Source organism: Hippopotamus amphibius, chromosome 10 (genome assembly GCF_030028045.1).
Source record: "Hippopotamus amphibius kiboko isolate mHipAmp2 chromosome 10, mHipAmp2.hap2, whole genome shotgun sequence".
Taxonomy (NCBI): domain Eukaryota; kingdom Metazoa; phylum Chordata; class Mammalia; order Artiodactyla; family Hippopotamidae; genus Hippopotamus; species Hippopotamus amphibius.
This window is the reverse complement of record NC_080195.1, coordinates 61,047,691-61,064,833: the sequence shown is the minus strand read 5'-3', so window position 1 is coordinate 61,064,833 and position 17,143 is coordinate 61,047,691. Positions and strand designations below refer to the sequence as shown.

The following is a 17,143-nucleotide window of genomic DNA, read 5'->3' as shown; positions in this document are numbered from 1 at the left end:
CAGATATGAATCCTGTAGTTTGAAAGATCGTGCGTAGTTGCAGAAGGCCCTGCTACCTCCCCAAGGGATCATAACTTCATCCTCAGCCTGCCTGGATAACCAAGTTGTTCATCTGCTAAGCCTATGCCACCAGGTGGGGTGCAAGAAAGAGGGCTCTGCTCAGCAAAACGCTAGCCCACGTCCCCACGTCCGTTGAAGTCACTGTTAAATGCTGGACCTTTGGGAAACTGGTGGCTTTGAGCTTTTCTTGTTGGAGTCAAGACCACAGAACTTCTCCTACCAGATTCAGCCGGGAATTCCTTCTCTTGGCTTTCCCAGATTGGAATGATTACTATCCAGATCTCATAACTGACTTTCATTTGTCTTGGAGAAGCCCAGATCAGAGGCTAAGAGACCAGAGGTGCAGTCCTACTGAGGCCCCACGACTAAGGCCTGAACATCGTTATGTCCAAACTGTCAGTTATCCAGAAAGCCCTTGACATCAGGCAGACAGAAAGGCTGAGGAACCAAAGCACTTTATACGCCCAGCACACAGCTGCTCACCTGTGCCCTGGGGACAGTACAGGGTTCTTGCGCACTTTCTGGTGTGTTCAGAAACCAACCACTGCACGGTGTGCAGCATGCTCAGCACAGCTCCTCCTGTCCAGGATTATAAAGCTGATCCAAGGTAATACACTTATACAAGGATCCGAATTTCTAAATTCTCCACTTCGGGTTTTTAAAGGCTAAGATCTTCAATGAGAATTGGGACTCTTGTCTGATTTTTTTTTTTTTTTTTTTTTTCTACTTAGCTACCTAACGTCTCAAAAAACCACAGGACTAGTCTATGTTATTGTCCTGGTCACTCTCAGACGCTCTCGTGTTGCAGCTACTGGAACTCCGGAGGTGAGCGCTGCAGCTGCTGATCAGGCCCATTCCCAGACTCTCCAGGAAGGGAGCAAAGCGGGAGGCGACACGCTCCTTTATCTTCCACTGGCTGAATGCCAAAATCCTTCACGCTCCCAGTCTCTGCGCATTCCAGGTAGAAGTAGCCACACTTGACCGCCCGGTGCACCTCAAAGCAGAAGCCCAAACAAGAATCCTCTATCAGGTCTACGTATATCTCCTGAGCGATGGCCTCTAGCTTGTTCGTATCCAGGTTAGCCAACGAAATCTCCTCCATTTTAATGCGTAAACGACCGTGGAGAGGGCGCTCAGATTACTCACGGCTGCACGCAAGGCCACACGTCGGGCTGGGCGGGCCGCGCCTAGGCCTGCAGGCCTGTCAGGGCCTCGTCTTCAGCGGCGAGGGCGGAGGCGGAGGCGTCCGCGGCGGTCGAGGCGGCGCAGCAGCAGCCAGCGGCGACTGCTCCGGAACCCCAGGTCCTTCCGTTTCTCTTGATGTTACCCTGGGTCTGCGACTTTTGAGCTCGGGCTGGCCCGGGACTCACCGCCGCCAAACGCTCTCGGTGCCTCTCTCCGCGGCCCCAGCCCCTTCCCTAAAGCATTTTTAATGTATTTGTTGGCTATACCTATATCTCCCTTTGTGTTATGTCCATTCAAATATTTGGCTCATTTTTTTAATTTATTTTTATTTATTTATTCCTTTTGTCTGCACCAGGTCTTAATTGCAGCACATGGGTTTTTTGTTATGGCATGCAAGATCTTTTTTTATTTGCAGCGTGTGGGCTTCTTAGTTGTGACACGCGAACTCCTACTTGTGGCATGTATGAGGGATCTAATTCCCCGACCAGGGATGGAACCCAGGCCCCCTGCATTGGGAACTCAGAGTCTTACCCACTGGACCACCAAGGAAGTCCCTTTTGTTCATTTTTTATTGTGTTGTTCATTTTCTTCTTATTGAGCTGCAAGAATTCTTTTCATTTGCCTACAGTTTCCTCATCATGTATATGCAAGTATTTTCTCCCATTTTATGGCCTTTTAATTTTCTTTTAGGTGTTTTTGGAAGAGCAGAAGTTTTTGACTTTGATGAAGTCTAATTCAATTTTTCTGCTTTTATGTTTGTTGATTTTTGTCTTCTTACTGAAAAATATTTGCATATTCAACAATGTCAGTGGGATTACTATGCAAAATTCTGGAGCATTCCCTCTGGTGTTCTCTTCCGTGAAGTGCTCTGCCCTGTACATTCCAGCCACTTCTGCCATCCTGAACCCCAATCTCTATCACTTCAAGAGTTTTTGTTCTTTTTTTTTAAGAAAAAAGTCTTAAGTCACTTGAGAATAAGTTATTGACAAGGTGCCTCCACCGCTTCTGAACACTCTTGTGTATTCACTGTGAAACTTTCTTATTCTGCTTACATTCCAGTCCAGAAAATGTCCTCAGTCCAGAAAGTGTCTCCACACAGAAAGTCTGGGAGAGTTTGGGGCTCACCTAACTGATTTCCCTTCTCTCAGGGATCACAGCCATTTGCTGCTTGTTGCCCAGTGGAGTAAAACAGCAACTATATATAGTTTATCCAGTTTGTAGATGTTATGGTAAGAGGGCAAGTCCAGTGCCAGTTCTGCCTGATATCAGGGTTCAGGTGGATGCTCTCCAGTAGGCTAACAATTTAATTTTGAAACAGATATTTAAAAAGTAAAATGTAGGCTGGATCATCATTCTTCCTTAGTGATTTCATTTTGTAAAATTAAATCCCTGAACCACTAAATAAAGTATCGTTTCAGAAATCCTACGAAGCACTGCACAGATCTGGTTGGAGCTCTATGTATATTTTTCTCAAGTCAAAGTGAAGTCTTTCAGCATAAGGTGTTCAGAATGAGAGTAACAGGAATGAACACTTCAATATACCTTCAAACATCATAATGTTAAATACATGTGTGCATGCATCCATCCATCCATGCATATACAATGTGTAGGAGGACCGCAAAAGACAAATAGAAGTACATACTCATGCTTAGAAAGACCTAGCAAATGACTTAATGCCTTCGCCCATAATCCTGAGCAAATCTTGTGCTAAAAATAAAAATTTTAAGATATATTGAAGTATGATAAGCTGCAAGGAATAAGCTAGTCTTTAAAAGATACACATTTTCTTTTCTATGAAACTTTTTGACTTATACTTATTCCATTTCTTTCCATACTCTCACTTGTCATAATTCCTGTCTTAATAAAAGCAGCTTTTTAAAAGGCTACAAGTCACATTTCCTTTAAACCATAAAAACAATTCATTGTAGATTTTTTGCCTTCTCTTTTTCTAGTGGAAGTACCACATGATGCTAAACTCCGACTGTGATTATAAAGGTTTTTTATATGCCACATAGTCATTAATGCAAAAATAATGTACATTGGTAAGAGTCTTGAATGAGGAATTCAGCTGAATTCTGATATAGCAGAAATTGATGTCAGTTTTTTCTAGATACTCTTACTAGATTGTCTCATAAGATTCTGGGTCTCATTGTTTCTGTCCAGTTATATATATTATGGATAGACACACAAGAAAGTGTTTGAAGGAAGCTTAAGGTTACTTAACTTTCATTTTATATAGCAGAAGAAATAAATTTAAATGAACTCAAGTTCACTGCCTACTTTGTCCCCATTCCTTTCCTTTTCTTGGCCAGCTTAATGGGATTTATACAGTGAACTGAGGAGATGGGATAGTTGGCTGCAAACAAGGCTTAATGCCTGCTGTGTAGGATGTCATCTGCACATATTTTATTTCACTGAGCTGTTGACTATTGTTTGGCAATGATATCCTTCTTAGTTATTTTACATAGTAAAAAATTTCAAAAATCTAAAGAAATATCTTTATCTGCATAGTGATTTCAGTAGAATCTTTTGAAGGTTGTTAAGAAATATAAGTATGAAATCTAGTACGTAGTGGTTTCATGATGACAGAATAGTTACTATCCGATTTCTCTACTGTATTACTAAGCTATTGCTTCTCAAATTTTTATGTGCATGAGAATCACGTGGAAGGCAGGCTTTTTGCCAAATTTTCACATTCAGTTGGTCTGGGGTGGGGTCAGAATTTGCATTTCTAAGAAGGTCCCAGGTGGTACTGATGCTGCTTGGAGAAACACTGACTCAGGAAACCTCATATCAGAAAAGAACTGCTTTCTTCAGGCAGAATATTTCACAGGTGGTAAATATATTTACTAAACTGGCTACCTGCCTGCCCTTGAAAATGAACTATAAATAGTTGTACTTTTCTATTGTGTTTAAGTGTTTTAATTCCTGTATTTGTAACAATGATATTTGTTGCAATGATGCAGGTACATTTATTATAATTCCTTCCACAACCAAAGAGCTTCTTTATTCTAATAAAAACAGGCTTTTGTATTTGGAAACAAGTTTTGTGTTTATTTGTTTTCCTTGTCAGATCAGGTCTAATTTATGAATTTGCTCTGAGTACATGCCTGCATTCTGATATGTAAATTTCTTGAGACTGTAAGTCAGTAATTCAATTCAGCTCTACAGTGCACCAGTAACTTCTTTTCTTCTCTTTTCTCTACTATGCAGGCTAAGATTTTCACACTATATGCCTTTCTTTCACACATAGATCATGATGTACTATTCTTTACTGCTAAATGGAAGTAAATTCAAATGCAAATTAATTACAGCCTTTTCATGTAGTACACAGCTTATTTTAAAAGATCACTTTCTTTAACACATTCAATATAATTATATTCCAGTTTAGACTTCTTCAATTCCTTTATTTCTATCTTCCTTGTTTTTTCCTTCCTAACAGAGCATGCATACACACACACTATACGTACATGCACACACACCACTATTAAATCATCATAGTAATATCAGTATGCTAATTTAACGCTTATGGTTATAAATATAATACACTGTAAAATGCCCTAACATTTATATAAACAAGATATATGAGTTGTGAGAGTCCCTCTGTATCACATACAGGAAATCCTCATGGCTTAGTTTTATGGGAAACCTGCTATTTCTTTGGATTCAGTTCTTAAGCATGAAGGTTATTAATCACACAATGACAGTCCCTTTCGCACCCGATGAATACACAACATGCATTCAATCCCTGTTTTCCAAAGGCAAGTATTATTGGTGGTGATTGTATATATTTTTACCTTTTCAGAAGTGACTATTTTGATGTTGATTGTCAAAGTGATTTTTAGAAAGATCAAGGAAGCAAGTCAGGGTCAACTATTACATACTAAGTATCGATTTCAGAATGAAATATTTTGTTTAGGTTTATAAGAATCTAGGTTCAAGAATTTAGGAAAGGGATTCAAGCTACAAGTAATTATAGAATAATAAATGGAATGCAAAAATTATAGAATGAATCATCCACTTTACCGATGAAGAAACTGAATTTCAGAACCTCTAAATGACATTTTCCACACATTCAATTTGGTAGAAATCCTGAATTAGAACCATGGTATTGTGGTTTCTATAACTGTGTTCTTTCCGCTACTCATGCCAGAAGTATAAACTCAAAAAGAAAGGTGACTAGTAGAAATGATGTGACTTTTATATTGGAAACAACATAAAAGGTGTTCTCTTTATCAGTAGCCTCCACTCAGTAACCTTCTCATCTTTATGCTTAGACTATGAATAGTTGAAGGCTTAAAAGGAGCTGTTAGCATTGTTGACTTTCAGGTTGATAACAGTATATAGCAATGATTTACCAAGTTATCATAATGTCTAACATGAGTAATCACCAAATCGTAGTAATAAATAAAGACACCTGTCAAATATAGCTCCCATCAATGCAAGAAATCATGTATTACATCATCTACTTTGCCGAATATTTTTAATAGGTTTATTACATTATACTAGGTACTGAACTCTCAAAAATAAAATGTTCTTGCAGAATAATGAATGTATAGAATTTCTGTGTCCTTTAAAAATCCAACCCATGAAATAGCACCATGATACACTTTCCTAAGTGTAAGACAAAACCAAAAACTAGACAATCAAATCAGACTAGATAAGTAGCATGATTTGAAGAACCATCACAAACATTTAATCAAAGTGAAAAATAAATTTTTAAAGGGCTTCACATCTGAGGTTGTATACTTCCAGCTTCCATGATACTATTTTTCCACTTCGTTTAATCACTATTGAGATCTTTTTCTTTTTTTAATCAATCAATATTTTTTAAATTGAAGTATAGTTGATTTACAGTGCTGTGTTAATTTCTGCTGTAGAGAAAAATGATTCTGTGATATGTGTGTGTGTGTGTGTGTACACACACATACATTCTCTTTTTTAAATATTCTTTTCCATTATGGTTTATCATAGGATATTGAATATAGTCATTTGTGCTATACAGTAGGAATTTGTTGTTTATCCATTCTCTATGTAAAAGTTTACATCTGCTCTCCCCCTGGCAATACCAGTCTGTTCTCTATGTCCATGATTCTGTTTCTGTTTCATAGATAGGTTCATTTATGTCATATTTTAGATTTCACATAAAAGTGATATCATATGGTATTTGTCTTTCTCTTTTACTTACTTCACTTAGTATTATAATCTCTAGTTGCACCTTTGTTGCTGCAAATGGTAATATTTTGTTCTTTTTTGTAGCTGAATAGTATTCCATTGTACATACGTACCACATCTTCTTTATCCATTCATGTGTTGATTGACATTTAGGTTGTTTCCATGTCTTGGCTATTGTGAATAGTGCTACTATGAACATAGGGGTGCATGTATCTTTCTGAGTTATAGTTTTGTCTGGATATATGCCCAGGAGTGGGATTACTGGATCACATGGTAATTCTATTTTTAGTTTTCTGAGGAACCCCCATACTGTTTTCCACAGTGGCTGTACCAACTTACATTCCCACCAACAATATAGGAGAGTTCCCTTTTCTCTACACCCTTTACAGCATTTGTTATTTGTAGACTTTTTACTGGTGGCCATTCTGACTGATGTGAAGTCATACCTCATTGTAGTTTTTTTTTTTGTTTGTTTTTTAACCATTGTATTGAGTTATGATTAACACGTTAAGAAGTTGTACAGATTTAATGTACACAACTCAAAGAGTTTGGGGATAACTGTATACCTGTGAAACCATCACCACCATCAAGACCATAAATATATCCATTTCCTCCTGAAGATTCCTCTCACCTTATAATTATTGTTATTATTGTTGTTGTTGTTGTTATTTGTGTGCAGTAAGAACACAACATAAGATCTACCCTCTCAGCAAATTTTAAGTATACAGTATTGTTAGCTATAGGCACTATGCTGTATAATAGAGCTCCAGGATTTTTCTTGCATAACTGTGATGACCTATGATAGATGGACTGCCAGATATTTCTCCAGCAAAGATGGGTTTATTTGGGATCAGCGGAGAATTGTAATTCAGGGTCTGCAACCATGATGAGCCACATGCAAATCCCCCCATGGCAAGGGTAGGAGACACCTTTATAGACAGGAAAAGGAAGTTGGGAGGGCTATAGTAAACAAAGGATCCAGGGCTTTTCTTGCCAGGAAAGGAGTCTTCTTGGGCTCTGCTATCATCACAGGACATGAGCGCTCCCCCTTCTGGTCCCCTAACTCTACTTAATTGAGGTTTCTGTTTATTAATTTTTTACAGCTGAAACTTTGTACCCTTTGACCATCACCTCTCCACTTCCCTCTATCCCCAGCCCCTGGCAACCACCACACCACTGTCTGCTTCTATGAGTTTGACTGTTTTAGATTCCACAGATAAGTGATATCATACAGTATTTGCTAGACACACCTTCTGACCATGGCACCAATGATCTTGATGCTACAAGACGGAGTTTCTGAGATTCACACATGCACCCAGGGAGGCAGGGAGAAGCTCATTGTAGTTTTGATTTGCATTTCTCTAATAATCAGCGATGTCGAGCATCTTTTCATGTGTCTATTGTCCATCTGTATTTTTTCTTTGGAGAAATGTCTATTTAGGTCTTCTGCTCATTTTTCAATTGGGTTGTTTGTTTTTGCTATTGTTGTTAAGCTGTATGGGCTGTTTGTATATTTTAGAAATTAAGCCCTTGTCAGTTGCATCATTCACAAATATTTTTTCCCATTCTGTAGGTTGTCTTTTCATTTTGTTTATGGTCTCCTTTGCTGTGCAAATCTTGTAAGTTTGATTAGGTCCCATTTGTTTATTGCTGAGGTCTTTTTAAATTGCTCTCTTTATAAGCATTTAGGATCTTAGAATATTAACACTAACGAGGAGTCTTAGGGTCCTTATAGATCAATTTTCATTTTACAGATGAAGGAAAACAAGGCCCAGAGAAAAGTGTGTCTTTGAAAAGGTTAAATGGTGATTCTTAGGACAACTGAGATTGGAACTTCTGCAGGCGACTTCCAGACCATTATGTACCAACTTTTAGGTCAAGACAAATGGAATTGCTGGTGTTCTGGGCTCCACGGTTACCTATTCTTTGCTTATTCCTCTGTGTCACTCTGACACTCACTATTCACAGTAACTTAAATACCTTGAGTCCAGACCCCAGGGGTTTAGATTGTTCTATAACTTTCAATTCAATTGAAGTATTACCTTATTTATTATAACAGCAGCTCAAAAGGAAACTTCTTTTAATAATACAAAAAAAATCATGAAAGTCATTGTTTAGTTTGAAGTGTTAAGGAAAGTGAATAAATTGGTATCTATAAAAAGCTGCTTCCTGTTGGGTTAACACAAAGAGTGAACTTTGAAGAAGTCTATAATTAAAATCTAAATTCTCACTTAGTTTTCATATTAGGGGGGCAGGATTCCTGCTTTTAAAAGATGACTTTTTAAAACAATGACTAAACTTATCTTGTTCAGTCCAACTTCTTTTTATCCCTTCTTCCATAAAGCCACTGACATCACACTTTCAAGTCATTAACTCAAACCTTGGGGCTTTGCCATGTTGTGAAGCAAAGGTTGGGAAAGGAACTAACAATGATCTAAATGTTAACACCTGAATTCAAAGAAAAATGGACATAGCCAGTAGCTAAGGAAACATATTTCTTTAGTTGAGAAAACACCAATGGGCAAGATTATGCGTTTTACTTTATTTATTTATTTATTTATTTATTTATTTATTTATTTATAGCTGATATGTAATTTTTTTTCCCTAAAGGGAAAAATTCAATAGTTTATCATGTGCAGTTTAGTGTTATCAAAATGTCAAAAGAATCAAATAAAGGAAAAATATATGATTTTGTCAGTGGTAGAATATCAAAATGTTAGGCTTATGTAGTTTATCCCTTGATTTTAAAAGACCATGCCTTTTAGAAAGGTAAAGACAAGTTCATCTGCTAGTCTTTATTATCAATATCACAGTAGAAGGGGGGTTGGAAAGTAGAGGAGGAAGTCATAGACTTGGAGTGAGAAAATCTGGATTTAACTTGTTAATACGTCTCTTACCAACAGAGTACTTTTAGGTAAATCACGAAACCTCCCTGAACCTCAGTTTACTCATCTATAATATGGAGACATGTATGCAAGCTGTGTACTCGAGCATACATACACACTGAGTTATTGTGATTATTAAAGGTGATAATAAGTTTGGAAATGCTTAGAATATAATGTGTCATGTAATTGTTAAAATGTACCTGAAATTCAATGTGTGGACTTATGAAAGATATAAACTCATATCTGGATATTACAGACTAAGTGTTCTGATTATCTCTATCCTATAATCTGAATATCAGTATTTTAACTCACTGAGAGAATAGCTTTGAGATTTTGGCCATGACATAGAACACATTTTAGTGAGATAAATGAAAACAGTCCTTTCAGCAGATGATATAGGTGCTTTGTGAAATAGACATATCCTAAGAAGAAAAGGTAAAAAGAAAATATCTATTATTTGAATCATTTTCTCATGGGCTTCTACCAATTTTTAAAATGTGTTCCCAAGAGGGAAAATGGCTCTGGGATCTAATAAAAGTCAGACAAAAGGAAAGTATTGTAAAAGAAGCATAACATTTCCTCTGCCTTGCAGTGAGCTGTGCCAGTTCCAGGACTGACAGTGCGCACTGTGGTTGAGAGCAGAGGCGCTGTGGCTGGTTCTCACAGCATCCCCAGCAGAGCTGAATCACCTAAAGCCACATGCAGGTGAGAATCATCCTGGGACTGGAAGTTCCTTCTTTGAGGTCTGTTTACAGGCTTGGGATTTCATGGCAAATGAAGGGGTGAGATGATACCAGCTCATGCTGTTCATCCTGACACTTGATGGGTAAACAATGTTGGGAGACGACAGATGGGGAGTGAATGTCATATGTTTCCAGAAGATTCTAGTCTGTCAGCAAAGCTACCCACTGATAATGTGGATATATATTTCAAAAAAAAACACTTACTGCTTTTCTCAGTTTTCTCTTGTACTTGTAGTGAATTCCTGCAAGTATGTTTTGAAAAATGGTGTCCAATTCCATAGTAAGCATTGCATTTTATGACTCAAGGGTTAAAAGGAGCCCCTAAATATTCTTAGCATGTCTAGATTCAGGATCATACTTAGATGAATGCATTATCTGAACAAAACTGTCGTTTCTATTGATTCCTCTCAAACGCATGAAAGGTGTAAGTGATGTGGGTCAAAGTCAGAAAGGACCTTTGCAAAATATGCTGTTATCCTACTCCCCTAGAATGCTGAGCCCACACTGAGTGTCTCCCATGTTCTTATATCATTGCAGATGAACGTAATGATAATGTACTGTGATTAATGATAATAATGGACACGGAAGTCAGACTGCCTGATTTATAGTCCCAACTTTGGCACTTACTCGCTGTGTGACCTTAGAAATGTTACTTAACTTGTGTCTCACTTTCCTCATCTGTAACATTGGGACAAAGTACCTACCTTATAAGGTTGTTTTGAGCATGAAATGAGTTAATATTTGTAAAGGGCTTTGAATAATACCAGTACAAAATAGGTTCATATGTGTTAATTAAAAAAAAAAGAATAAGGAGGGAGGAATTGCTCTACATGTCACACGTCAGTTAAGGGAAAATGATGCTGCTGTGAGAAGACAAAACCAACAGCAGAAACAAAAGAGGGATCCAAGGAAAGACTTGGGCTTAGACTGAACTTTGATGAATGACTGAGGTACTTGGATAGATCACTGAAAAAGAAGAAATATTAAAAAAAAATAGAGCTAGACGTGGATCATTAATAAAGAAAAAAATAAGATTGGTTTTCTACCTCACACAGTGTACAAAAATCAGCTTTATATGGAGTAAAACTTTTAAAGAGCAAAATCTGAACTTTAAAATTTTCAGAAGAAAACATAGGTACCTGTCTTTCTGACCTTGGGTCAGAGAATATTTTACATGACCAAAAGCACAAAATTAAAAAAAAAAATGAACCAACAGATGATGTACGAATTAAATTAAACGTTTGTTTCTCACCAGGTACTTTAAAGACAGTGAAGAGAATATGAAAAGTTAATTGAAATTCTTATAGTCAGCAAAGACTATAATGAAATATACATAATGAAGACATATAATGAAGTATAGTCTATACATAGACTATAATGAAGTATTCTATAAGTTAAATATAAAAATATTAACAATAAAAGTGATCAAAAATATTAATAGACATGTCACAAAAGATGTATATAGCTAATAAAAATATAAAGAGTCACCAAACTTTACTAGTAATTGGGAGAATGTCAATAAAAGAACATAGTGAGAAAGCATTGTTTATAACTCATCAATAGAATTTAAGGAATTTGGTTTGGAGAGGATATGCCTTGTTTACACATTGCTGGTAAGAGTGTAAAATGATAAAACTATTTTAGAAATCAATTTAAAATTGTTTTCTAGAGTCAGACATTCCTGGACATATGATTCTTGCGTGTATGTGCTGGAAGACATAACAAAAATGTTCACTGTGTCACTGTTTATAGTAGCAAAAAACTCCTAGAAACAACAAAAATATCTATAAACAGTGGAATGGATGTCTACATTATAGAATTTTTGTGATATTGAAAATCATGTAGCAATAAAAAATTATTTGTAATTAAACATCATGGATGAATCTGAAGTGAATAAAACAAGTCTTGGAAGACTACATAGTATATGGTACCCTTTTTAAAAAGTTCAAAAGCAAGTGAAGTTGAGCAGTGTCTCGTGCAGGTATGCATGTGCGTATCGTAAAACTATCAAATCAGGTATAAACAAACAAAATTACATGTGATGGTTAGAATTCCTTTTTTCATTTATCAAACATAGCAGTTGCACTAATCCCTCTTCAGACCTCTTACAGGCTGTCCTTTTAATAATAGCTTCAACTATTACTTTTATCCAGACAGCAGGAACATCTTGGATTTGTTGAATTTTATAGCTTGAAAAACACTTTTTAAAAAATAATTAATTAATTAATTTTATTGGCTGTGTTGGGTCTCTTTTGCTGTGCGTGGGCTTTCTTTTTAGCTGTGGTGAGTGGGAGCTACTCTTCGTTGTGGTGTGTGGGCTCCTCATTGTCGTGGCTTCTCTTGTTGCAGAGCACAGGCTCTAGGCGTGTGGGCTTCAGTAGTTGCAGCACATGGGCTCAATAGTTGTGGCTCATGGGCTCTAAAGCACAGGCTCAATAGTTGTGGCGCATGGGCTTAGTTGCTCCGCGGCATCTGGGATCTTCCTGGAGCAGGAATTGAACCCGTGTCCCCTGTGTTGGCAGGTGGATTCTCAACCACTGAGCCACCTAGGAAGCCCGAAAAACACTTTTAACAGTGAATAAAATGATTCTCAAAGAGTTTGTGACACACCTAAGGACATACAAATTAGAAGATCCAGGATTTGATACCAAGTTGTATAACTCCAACTCTTTAACTCTCTACAACCTCTTTTAAGGTCTAAATCATAATTCAAAAGCCCAAATGTTCAAGCAGGTATTTTAATCTCAACATTTTCATAAAAGCATATATCACTTTCCTGTTCCTAAAATCAGTGCATTATCTTCTCTTGCTTCTTTCTTTAAATAAAACCACCATTACATATGTGGGTTTTAAATCACAAATTTATTTTTAATTTTTCCTTCTACACTATCAGCTACCAAGTGCTATAAATTATTACTAACACCTTTTTAATTTTATCACCTGTCTGACCTGTGTGCTCTACTCTTCAAAGGATGTGAACATACCTATACTCTGTACTTTCTCACTTTTCTCCCTTCCCTTCCTGCTCTCTAAAATCCCTTCCTTCCTTTCCTACTTGTCGAAATCCCTTAAAATTAGTCTAAATACCTCCTTATTCAGGAATTTTCTCACAGTTACCCCAAACTTCTTTTCTCTCTCTGCCTTTGTCTGTATATCTAGATTATTCTTTATTTGGATTTTTCTTAAGCCATTTACCTTCTTTGCTTTGCATTTTGTTTATCTATCTTATTGTTCCTACCATTACCAGATTGTGAGCTTTGTGCTGATAGATATCATATTTCATTTATCTTTTTAATCCCTGTATAGCAAAGTCATGGAGTAGGTAATCAATAAATGTGCAATGTTTTAAATATAGATGTGAGGGCAACCTATAGACTGAATGAAGCCATAAGATAGGGAATTATAGCAAGGTTAAAATTTGACATGAGACCCAAGAAATGAGTATATAAACTATTTCTAACTGTAACAATCTTTATTTATTGCAGTTTTTGATCAGTTTATTTCTCCTTAAGGTTTTTTCCAATAAAGTTTTAATATTGTTCCATATGTGTTTGACCTAAGGGCACAGGGCATTGGATAATTTGGATGGATTCCTAGCAAAAAATAGTTCTTGCAAATGTAAAGGTCTTCCAACTTGTGGGAACAGGTAAAAAGCCTGGCGTTTAAATGTGTCATGAATCCTGAATTATCTTTTCAAAGAAGCTGTTCATCTGCTTTAGAGACGTTCAGGACATTCCTTTCTCACTAATACAGATAATGTATGTAAATGATGGAAATGCGGTCTTCTCCCAGTGAGAAGGAATAAGGAACCCCGTACACATCTGTGAGCCCAGCGACATTAGCAAGCTGGTGCTGAGAAAGTATGGCTTTACTTTATATCCTTGCATTCTGGGCAAAGAAAAAATTTCACCCTGATACTTAATGGTGAGTAGTATGATTTCATACATCAAAACTGAGTGATCTTCTGTTAATTATCATTGTGAGAGTTAATGGTTTTCCCTGAGTTCCTCCTAAAATTACAGAGATAAAATCCTGAACAGCCTGCATTTTGAAAGCTTAAAAAATGGAAAGTAAATCAATCAGACTAAAGCGAGATTTTGACTTTTGAATTTTCTAATGCGAATTTATTTCTCCTTTATTTTCTTATAAATGCTTTTCTTTTTTTTATTGAAGTATAGTTGATTTACAGTATTTTGTTAGGTTCAGGTGTAAGCAAAGTGATTCAGTTATATAGAAATGTATATTTTTCAGATTATTTTCCAGTATAGGTTATTACAAGATATTGATTATATTTCCCTGTGCTATACAGTAAATCCTTGTTCCTTAGCTATTTTATGTATGTAGTTTGTATCGGTTAATCTCATACTCCTAATTTATCCCTCTCCCCTCCCTTTCTCCTTTGGTAACCATACGTTTGTTTTCTCTGTCTGTGAGTCTGTGTATGTTTTATATGTAGATTCATATATATATATAATTTTTTAGATTCCACATATAAGTAATATATAATATTTGTCTTTCTCCATCTGACTTACTTCCCTTAGTATGATATTCTCTAGGTCATCTATATTGCTGCAGATGACATTATTTCATTCTTTTTTATGTCTGAGTAATGTCCCATTGTATCATTGTGTGTGTGTGTGTGTGTGTGTATGTGTGTGTATCATATCTTCTTAAACCAACCATCTGTTGATGGGCACTTGGGTTATTTCCATGTCTTGGCTATTGTAAATAGTGCTGATGTGAACATTGGGGTGCACGTATCTTTTCGAATCAGAGTTTTCGTCTTTTCCAGGTATATGCGCAGGAGCGGGATTGATGGATCATATGGTAGCTCTATTTTTAGTTCTTTTAAGGAACTTCCATACTGTTTTCCATAATGACTGCAACAATGTACATTCCCACGAACAGTGTTGGAGGGTTCCTTTTTCTCCACACACCCTCCAGAATTTATTATTTGTAGACTTTTTGATAATAGCTATTCTGACTGGTGTGAGGTGATACCTCACTGTGCTTTCGATTTGCATATAAATGCTTTTCTTTCTCCATCACATTGCTTTTTTTCTTTAATTTGCCTGAAGAAACTTACAAAAACATCTGATTTTTAAAGTTATCTTTTCCCTACCAAGCCCCAGATTTAAAAATTTTGAACCTGGTGAACCCAAAAACTCATGAGTTTGGGTACCATGATTGTACCCATCATAAGTACACTTGGTTTTTTGGTGAAGAAAAAGTATCTTTAACTTATGCTTATTATGAAGACAGTCTTTGTCATCAGATTATCTTTTTTTTTTTTAAGAACTTTTATTGAGATACAGTTAACATACAATAAACTGCATGTATTTAGAGTGTACAATTTGGTATCCGAATCTCCCAGTTCATTCCCCCCCAACCCTCCCCACTTTCCCCACTTGGTGTCCATACGTTTGTTCTCTACATCTGGGTCTCTATTTCTGCCTTGCAAACCGGTTGATTTCTACCATTTCTCTATAGTCCGCATATATGTGTTAATATACAAGGTTTGTTTTCCTCTTTCTGACTCACTTCACTCTGTATGACAGTCTCTAGGTGCATCCATATCTCTACAAATGTCCCAGTTTCATTGCTCTTTACAGCTGAGTAATGTTCCATTGTATATATGTACTACATCTTTTTTATCCATTCATCTGTTGATGGACATTTAGGTTGCTTCCACGTCCTGGCTATTGTAAATAGTGCTGCAATGAACATTGGAGTGCATGTGTCATTTTTTTATTAAATTATTTATTTATTTATTTATTTTTTACAATAAACTGCATATATTTAGGGTGTACAATTTGGTATCCCAATCCCCCAATTCATTTACGCCCCCAACCCTCCCCACTTTCCCCACTTGGTGTCCATGTTTGTTCTCTACATCTGGGTCTCTATTTCTGCCTTGCAAACCGGTTGATTTCTACCATTTCTCTATAGTCCGCATATATGTGTTAATATACAAGGTTTGTTTTCCTCTTTCTGACTCACTTCACTCTGTATGACAGTCTCTAGGTCCATCTATATCTCTACAAATGTCCCAGTTTCATTGCTTTTTACAGCTGAGTAATATTCCATTGTATGTATGTACCATATCTTCTTTATCCATTCATCTGTTGATGGACATTTAGGTTGCTTCCATGTCCTGGCTATTGTAAATAGTGCTGCAGTGAACATTGGAGTGCGTGTGTCTTTTTGAATGATGGTGTTCTCTAGGTATATGCCCAGCAGTGGTATTGCTGGGTCATATGGTAACTCTATCTTTAGTTTTGCAAGGAACCTCCATACTGTTCTCCATAGTGGCTGTATCAATTTACATTCCCACCAACAATGCAAGAGCATTCCCTTTTATCCACACCCTCTCCAGGATTTACTGTTTGTAAATTTCCTGATGATGCCCATTCAAACGGGTGTGAGGTGATACCTCATTGTAGTTTTGATTTGCATTTCTCTAATAATTAGTGATGTTGAGCAGCTTTTCATGTGCCTCTTGGCCATCCGTATGTCTTCTTTGGAGAAATGGCTATTTAGGTCTTCTGCCCATGTTTTGATTGGGTTTTTTGTTTTTTTGATATTGAGCTGGATAAACTGTTTATATATTTTGGAGATTTATCCTTTGTCTGTTGATTCCTTTGCAAATGTTTTCTCCCATTCTAAGGGTTGTCTTTCCGTCTTGCTTATAGTTTCCTTTGCTGTGCAGAAGCTTTGAAGTTTCATTAGGTCCCACTTATTTATTTTTGTTTTTATTTCCATTACTCTAGGGGGTAGATCAAAAAAGATCTCTCTGTGATTTATGTCAAAGAGTGTTCTTCCTATGTTTTCCTCTAGGAGTTTTATAGTGTCTGGCCTTACCTTTAGGTCTTTAATCCGTTTTCAGTTTATTTTTGTGTATGGTGTTAAGGAGTGTTCTAATTTCATTCTTTTACATGTAGCTGTCCAGTTTTCCCAGCACCAGTTATTGAAGAGGCTGCCTTTTCTCCATTGTATATCCTTGCCTCCTTTGTCATAGATTAGTTGACCATAGTTTATCTCTGGGCTTTCTATCCTGTTCCATTGATCTATATTTCTGTGTTTGTGCCAGTACCA

General features: G+C 36.7%; 1 protein-coding gene across 1 annotated transcript; it reads right to left on the bottom strand.

Annotated features, from left to right (window-relative positions):
- Positions 1 to 842: 842 nt before the first annotated feature.
- Positions 843 to 1,162, bottom strand: LOC130830631 (ataxin-7-like protein 3B). Its single transcript, XM_057697991.1, has one exon. The coding sequence runs from the start codon at positions 1,160 to 1,162 to the stop codon at positions 869 to 871; it is 294 nt and encodes a 97-aa protein (XP_057553974.1). The 3' UTR covers positions 843 to 868.
- Between the last annotated feature and the right edge of the window lie 15,981 nt (positions 1,163 to 17,143).

Excerpts from the sequence above, each read along its gene's own strand:
- LOC130830631 (XM_057697991.1), bottom strand. The coding sequence starts at position 1,162 with ATGGAGGAGATTTCGTTGGCTAACCTGGATACGAACAAGCTAGAGGCC.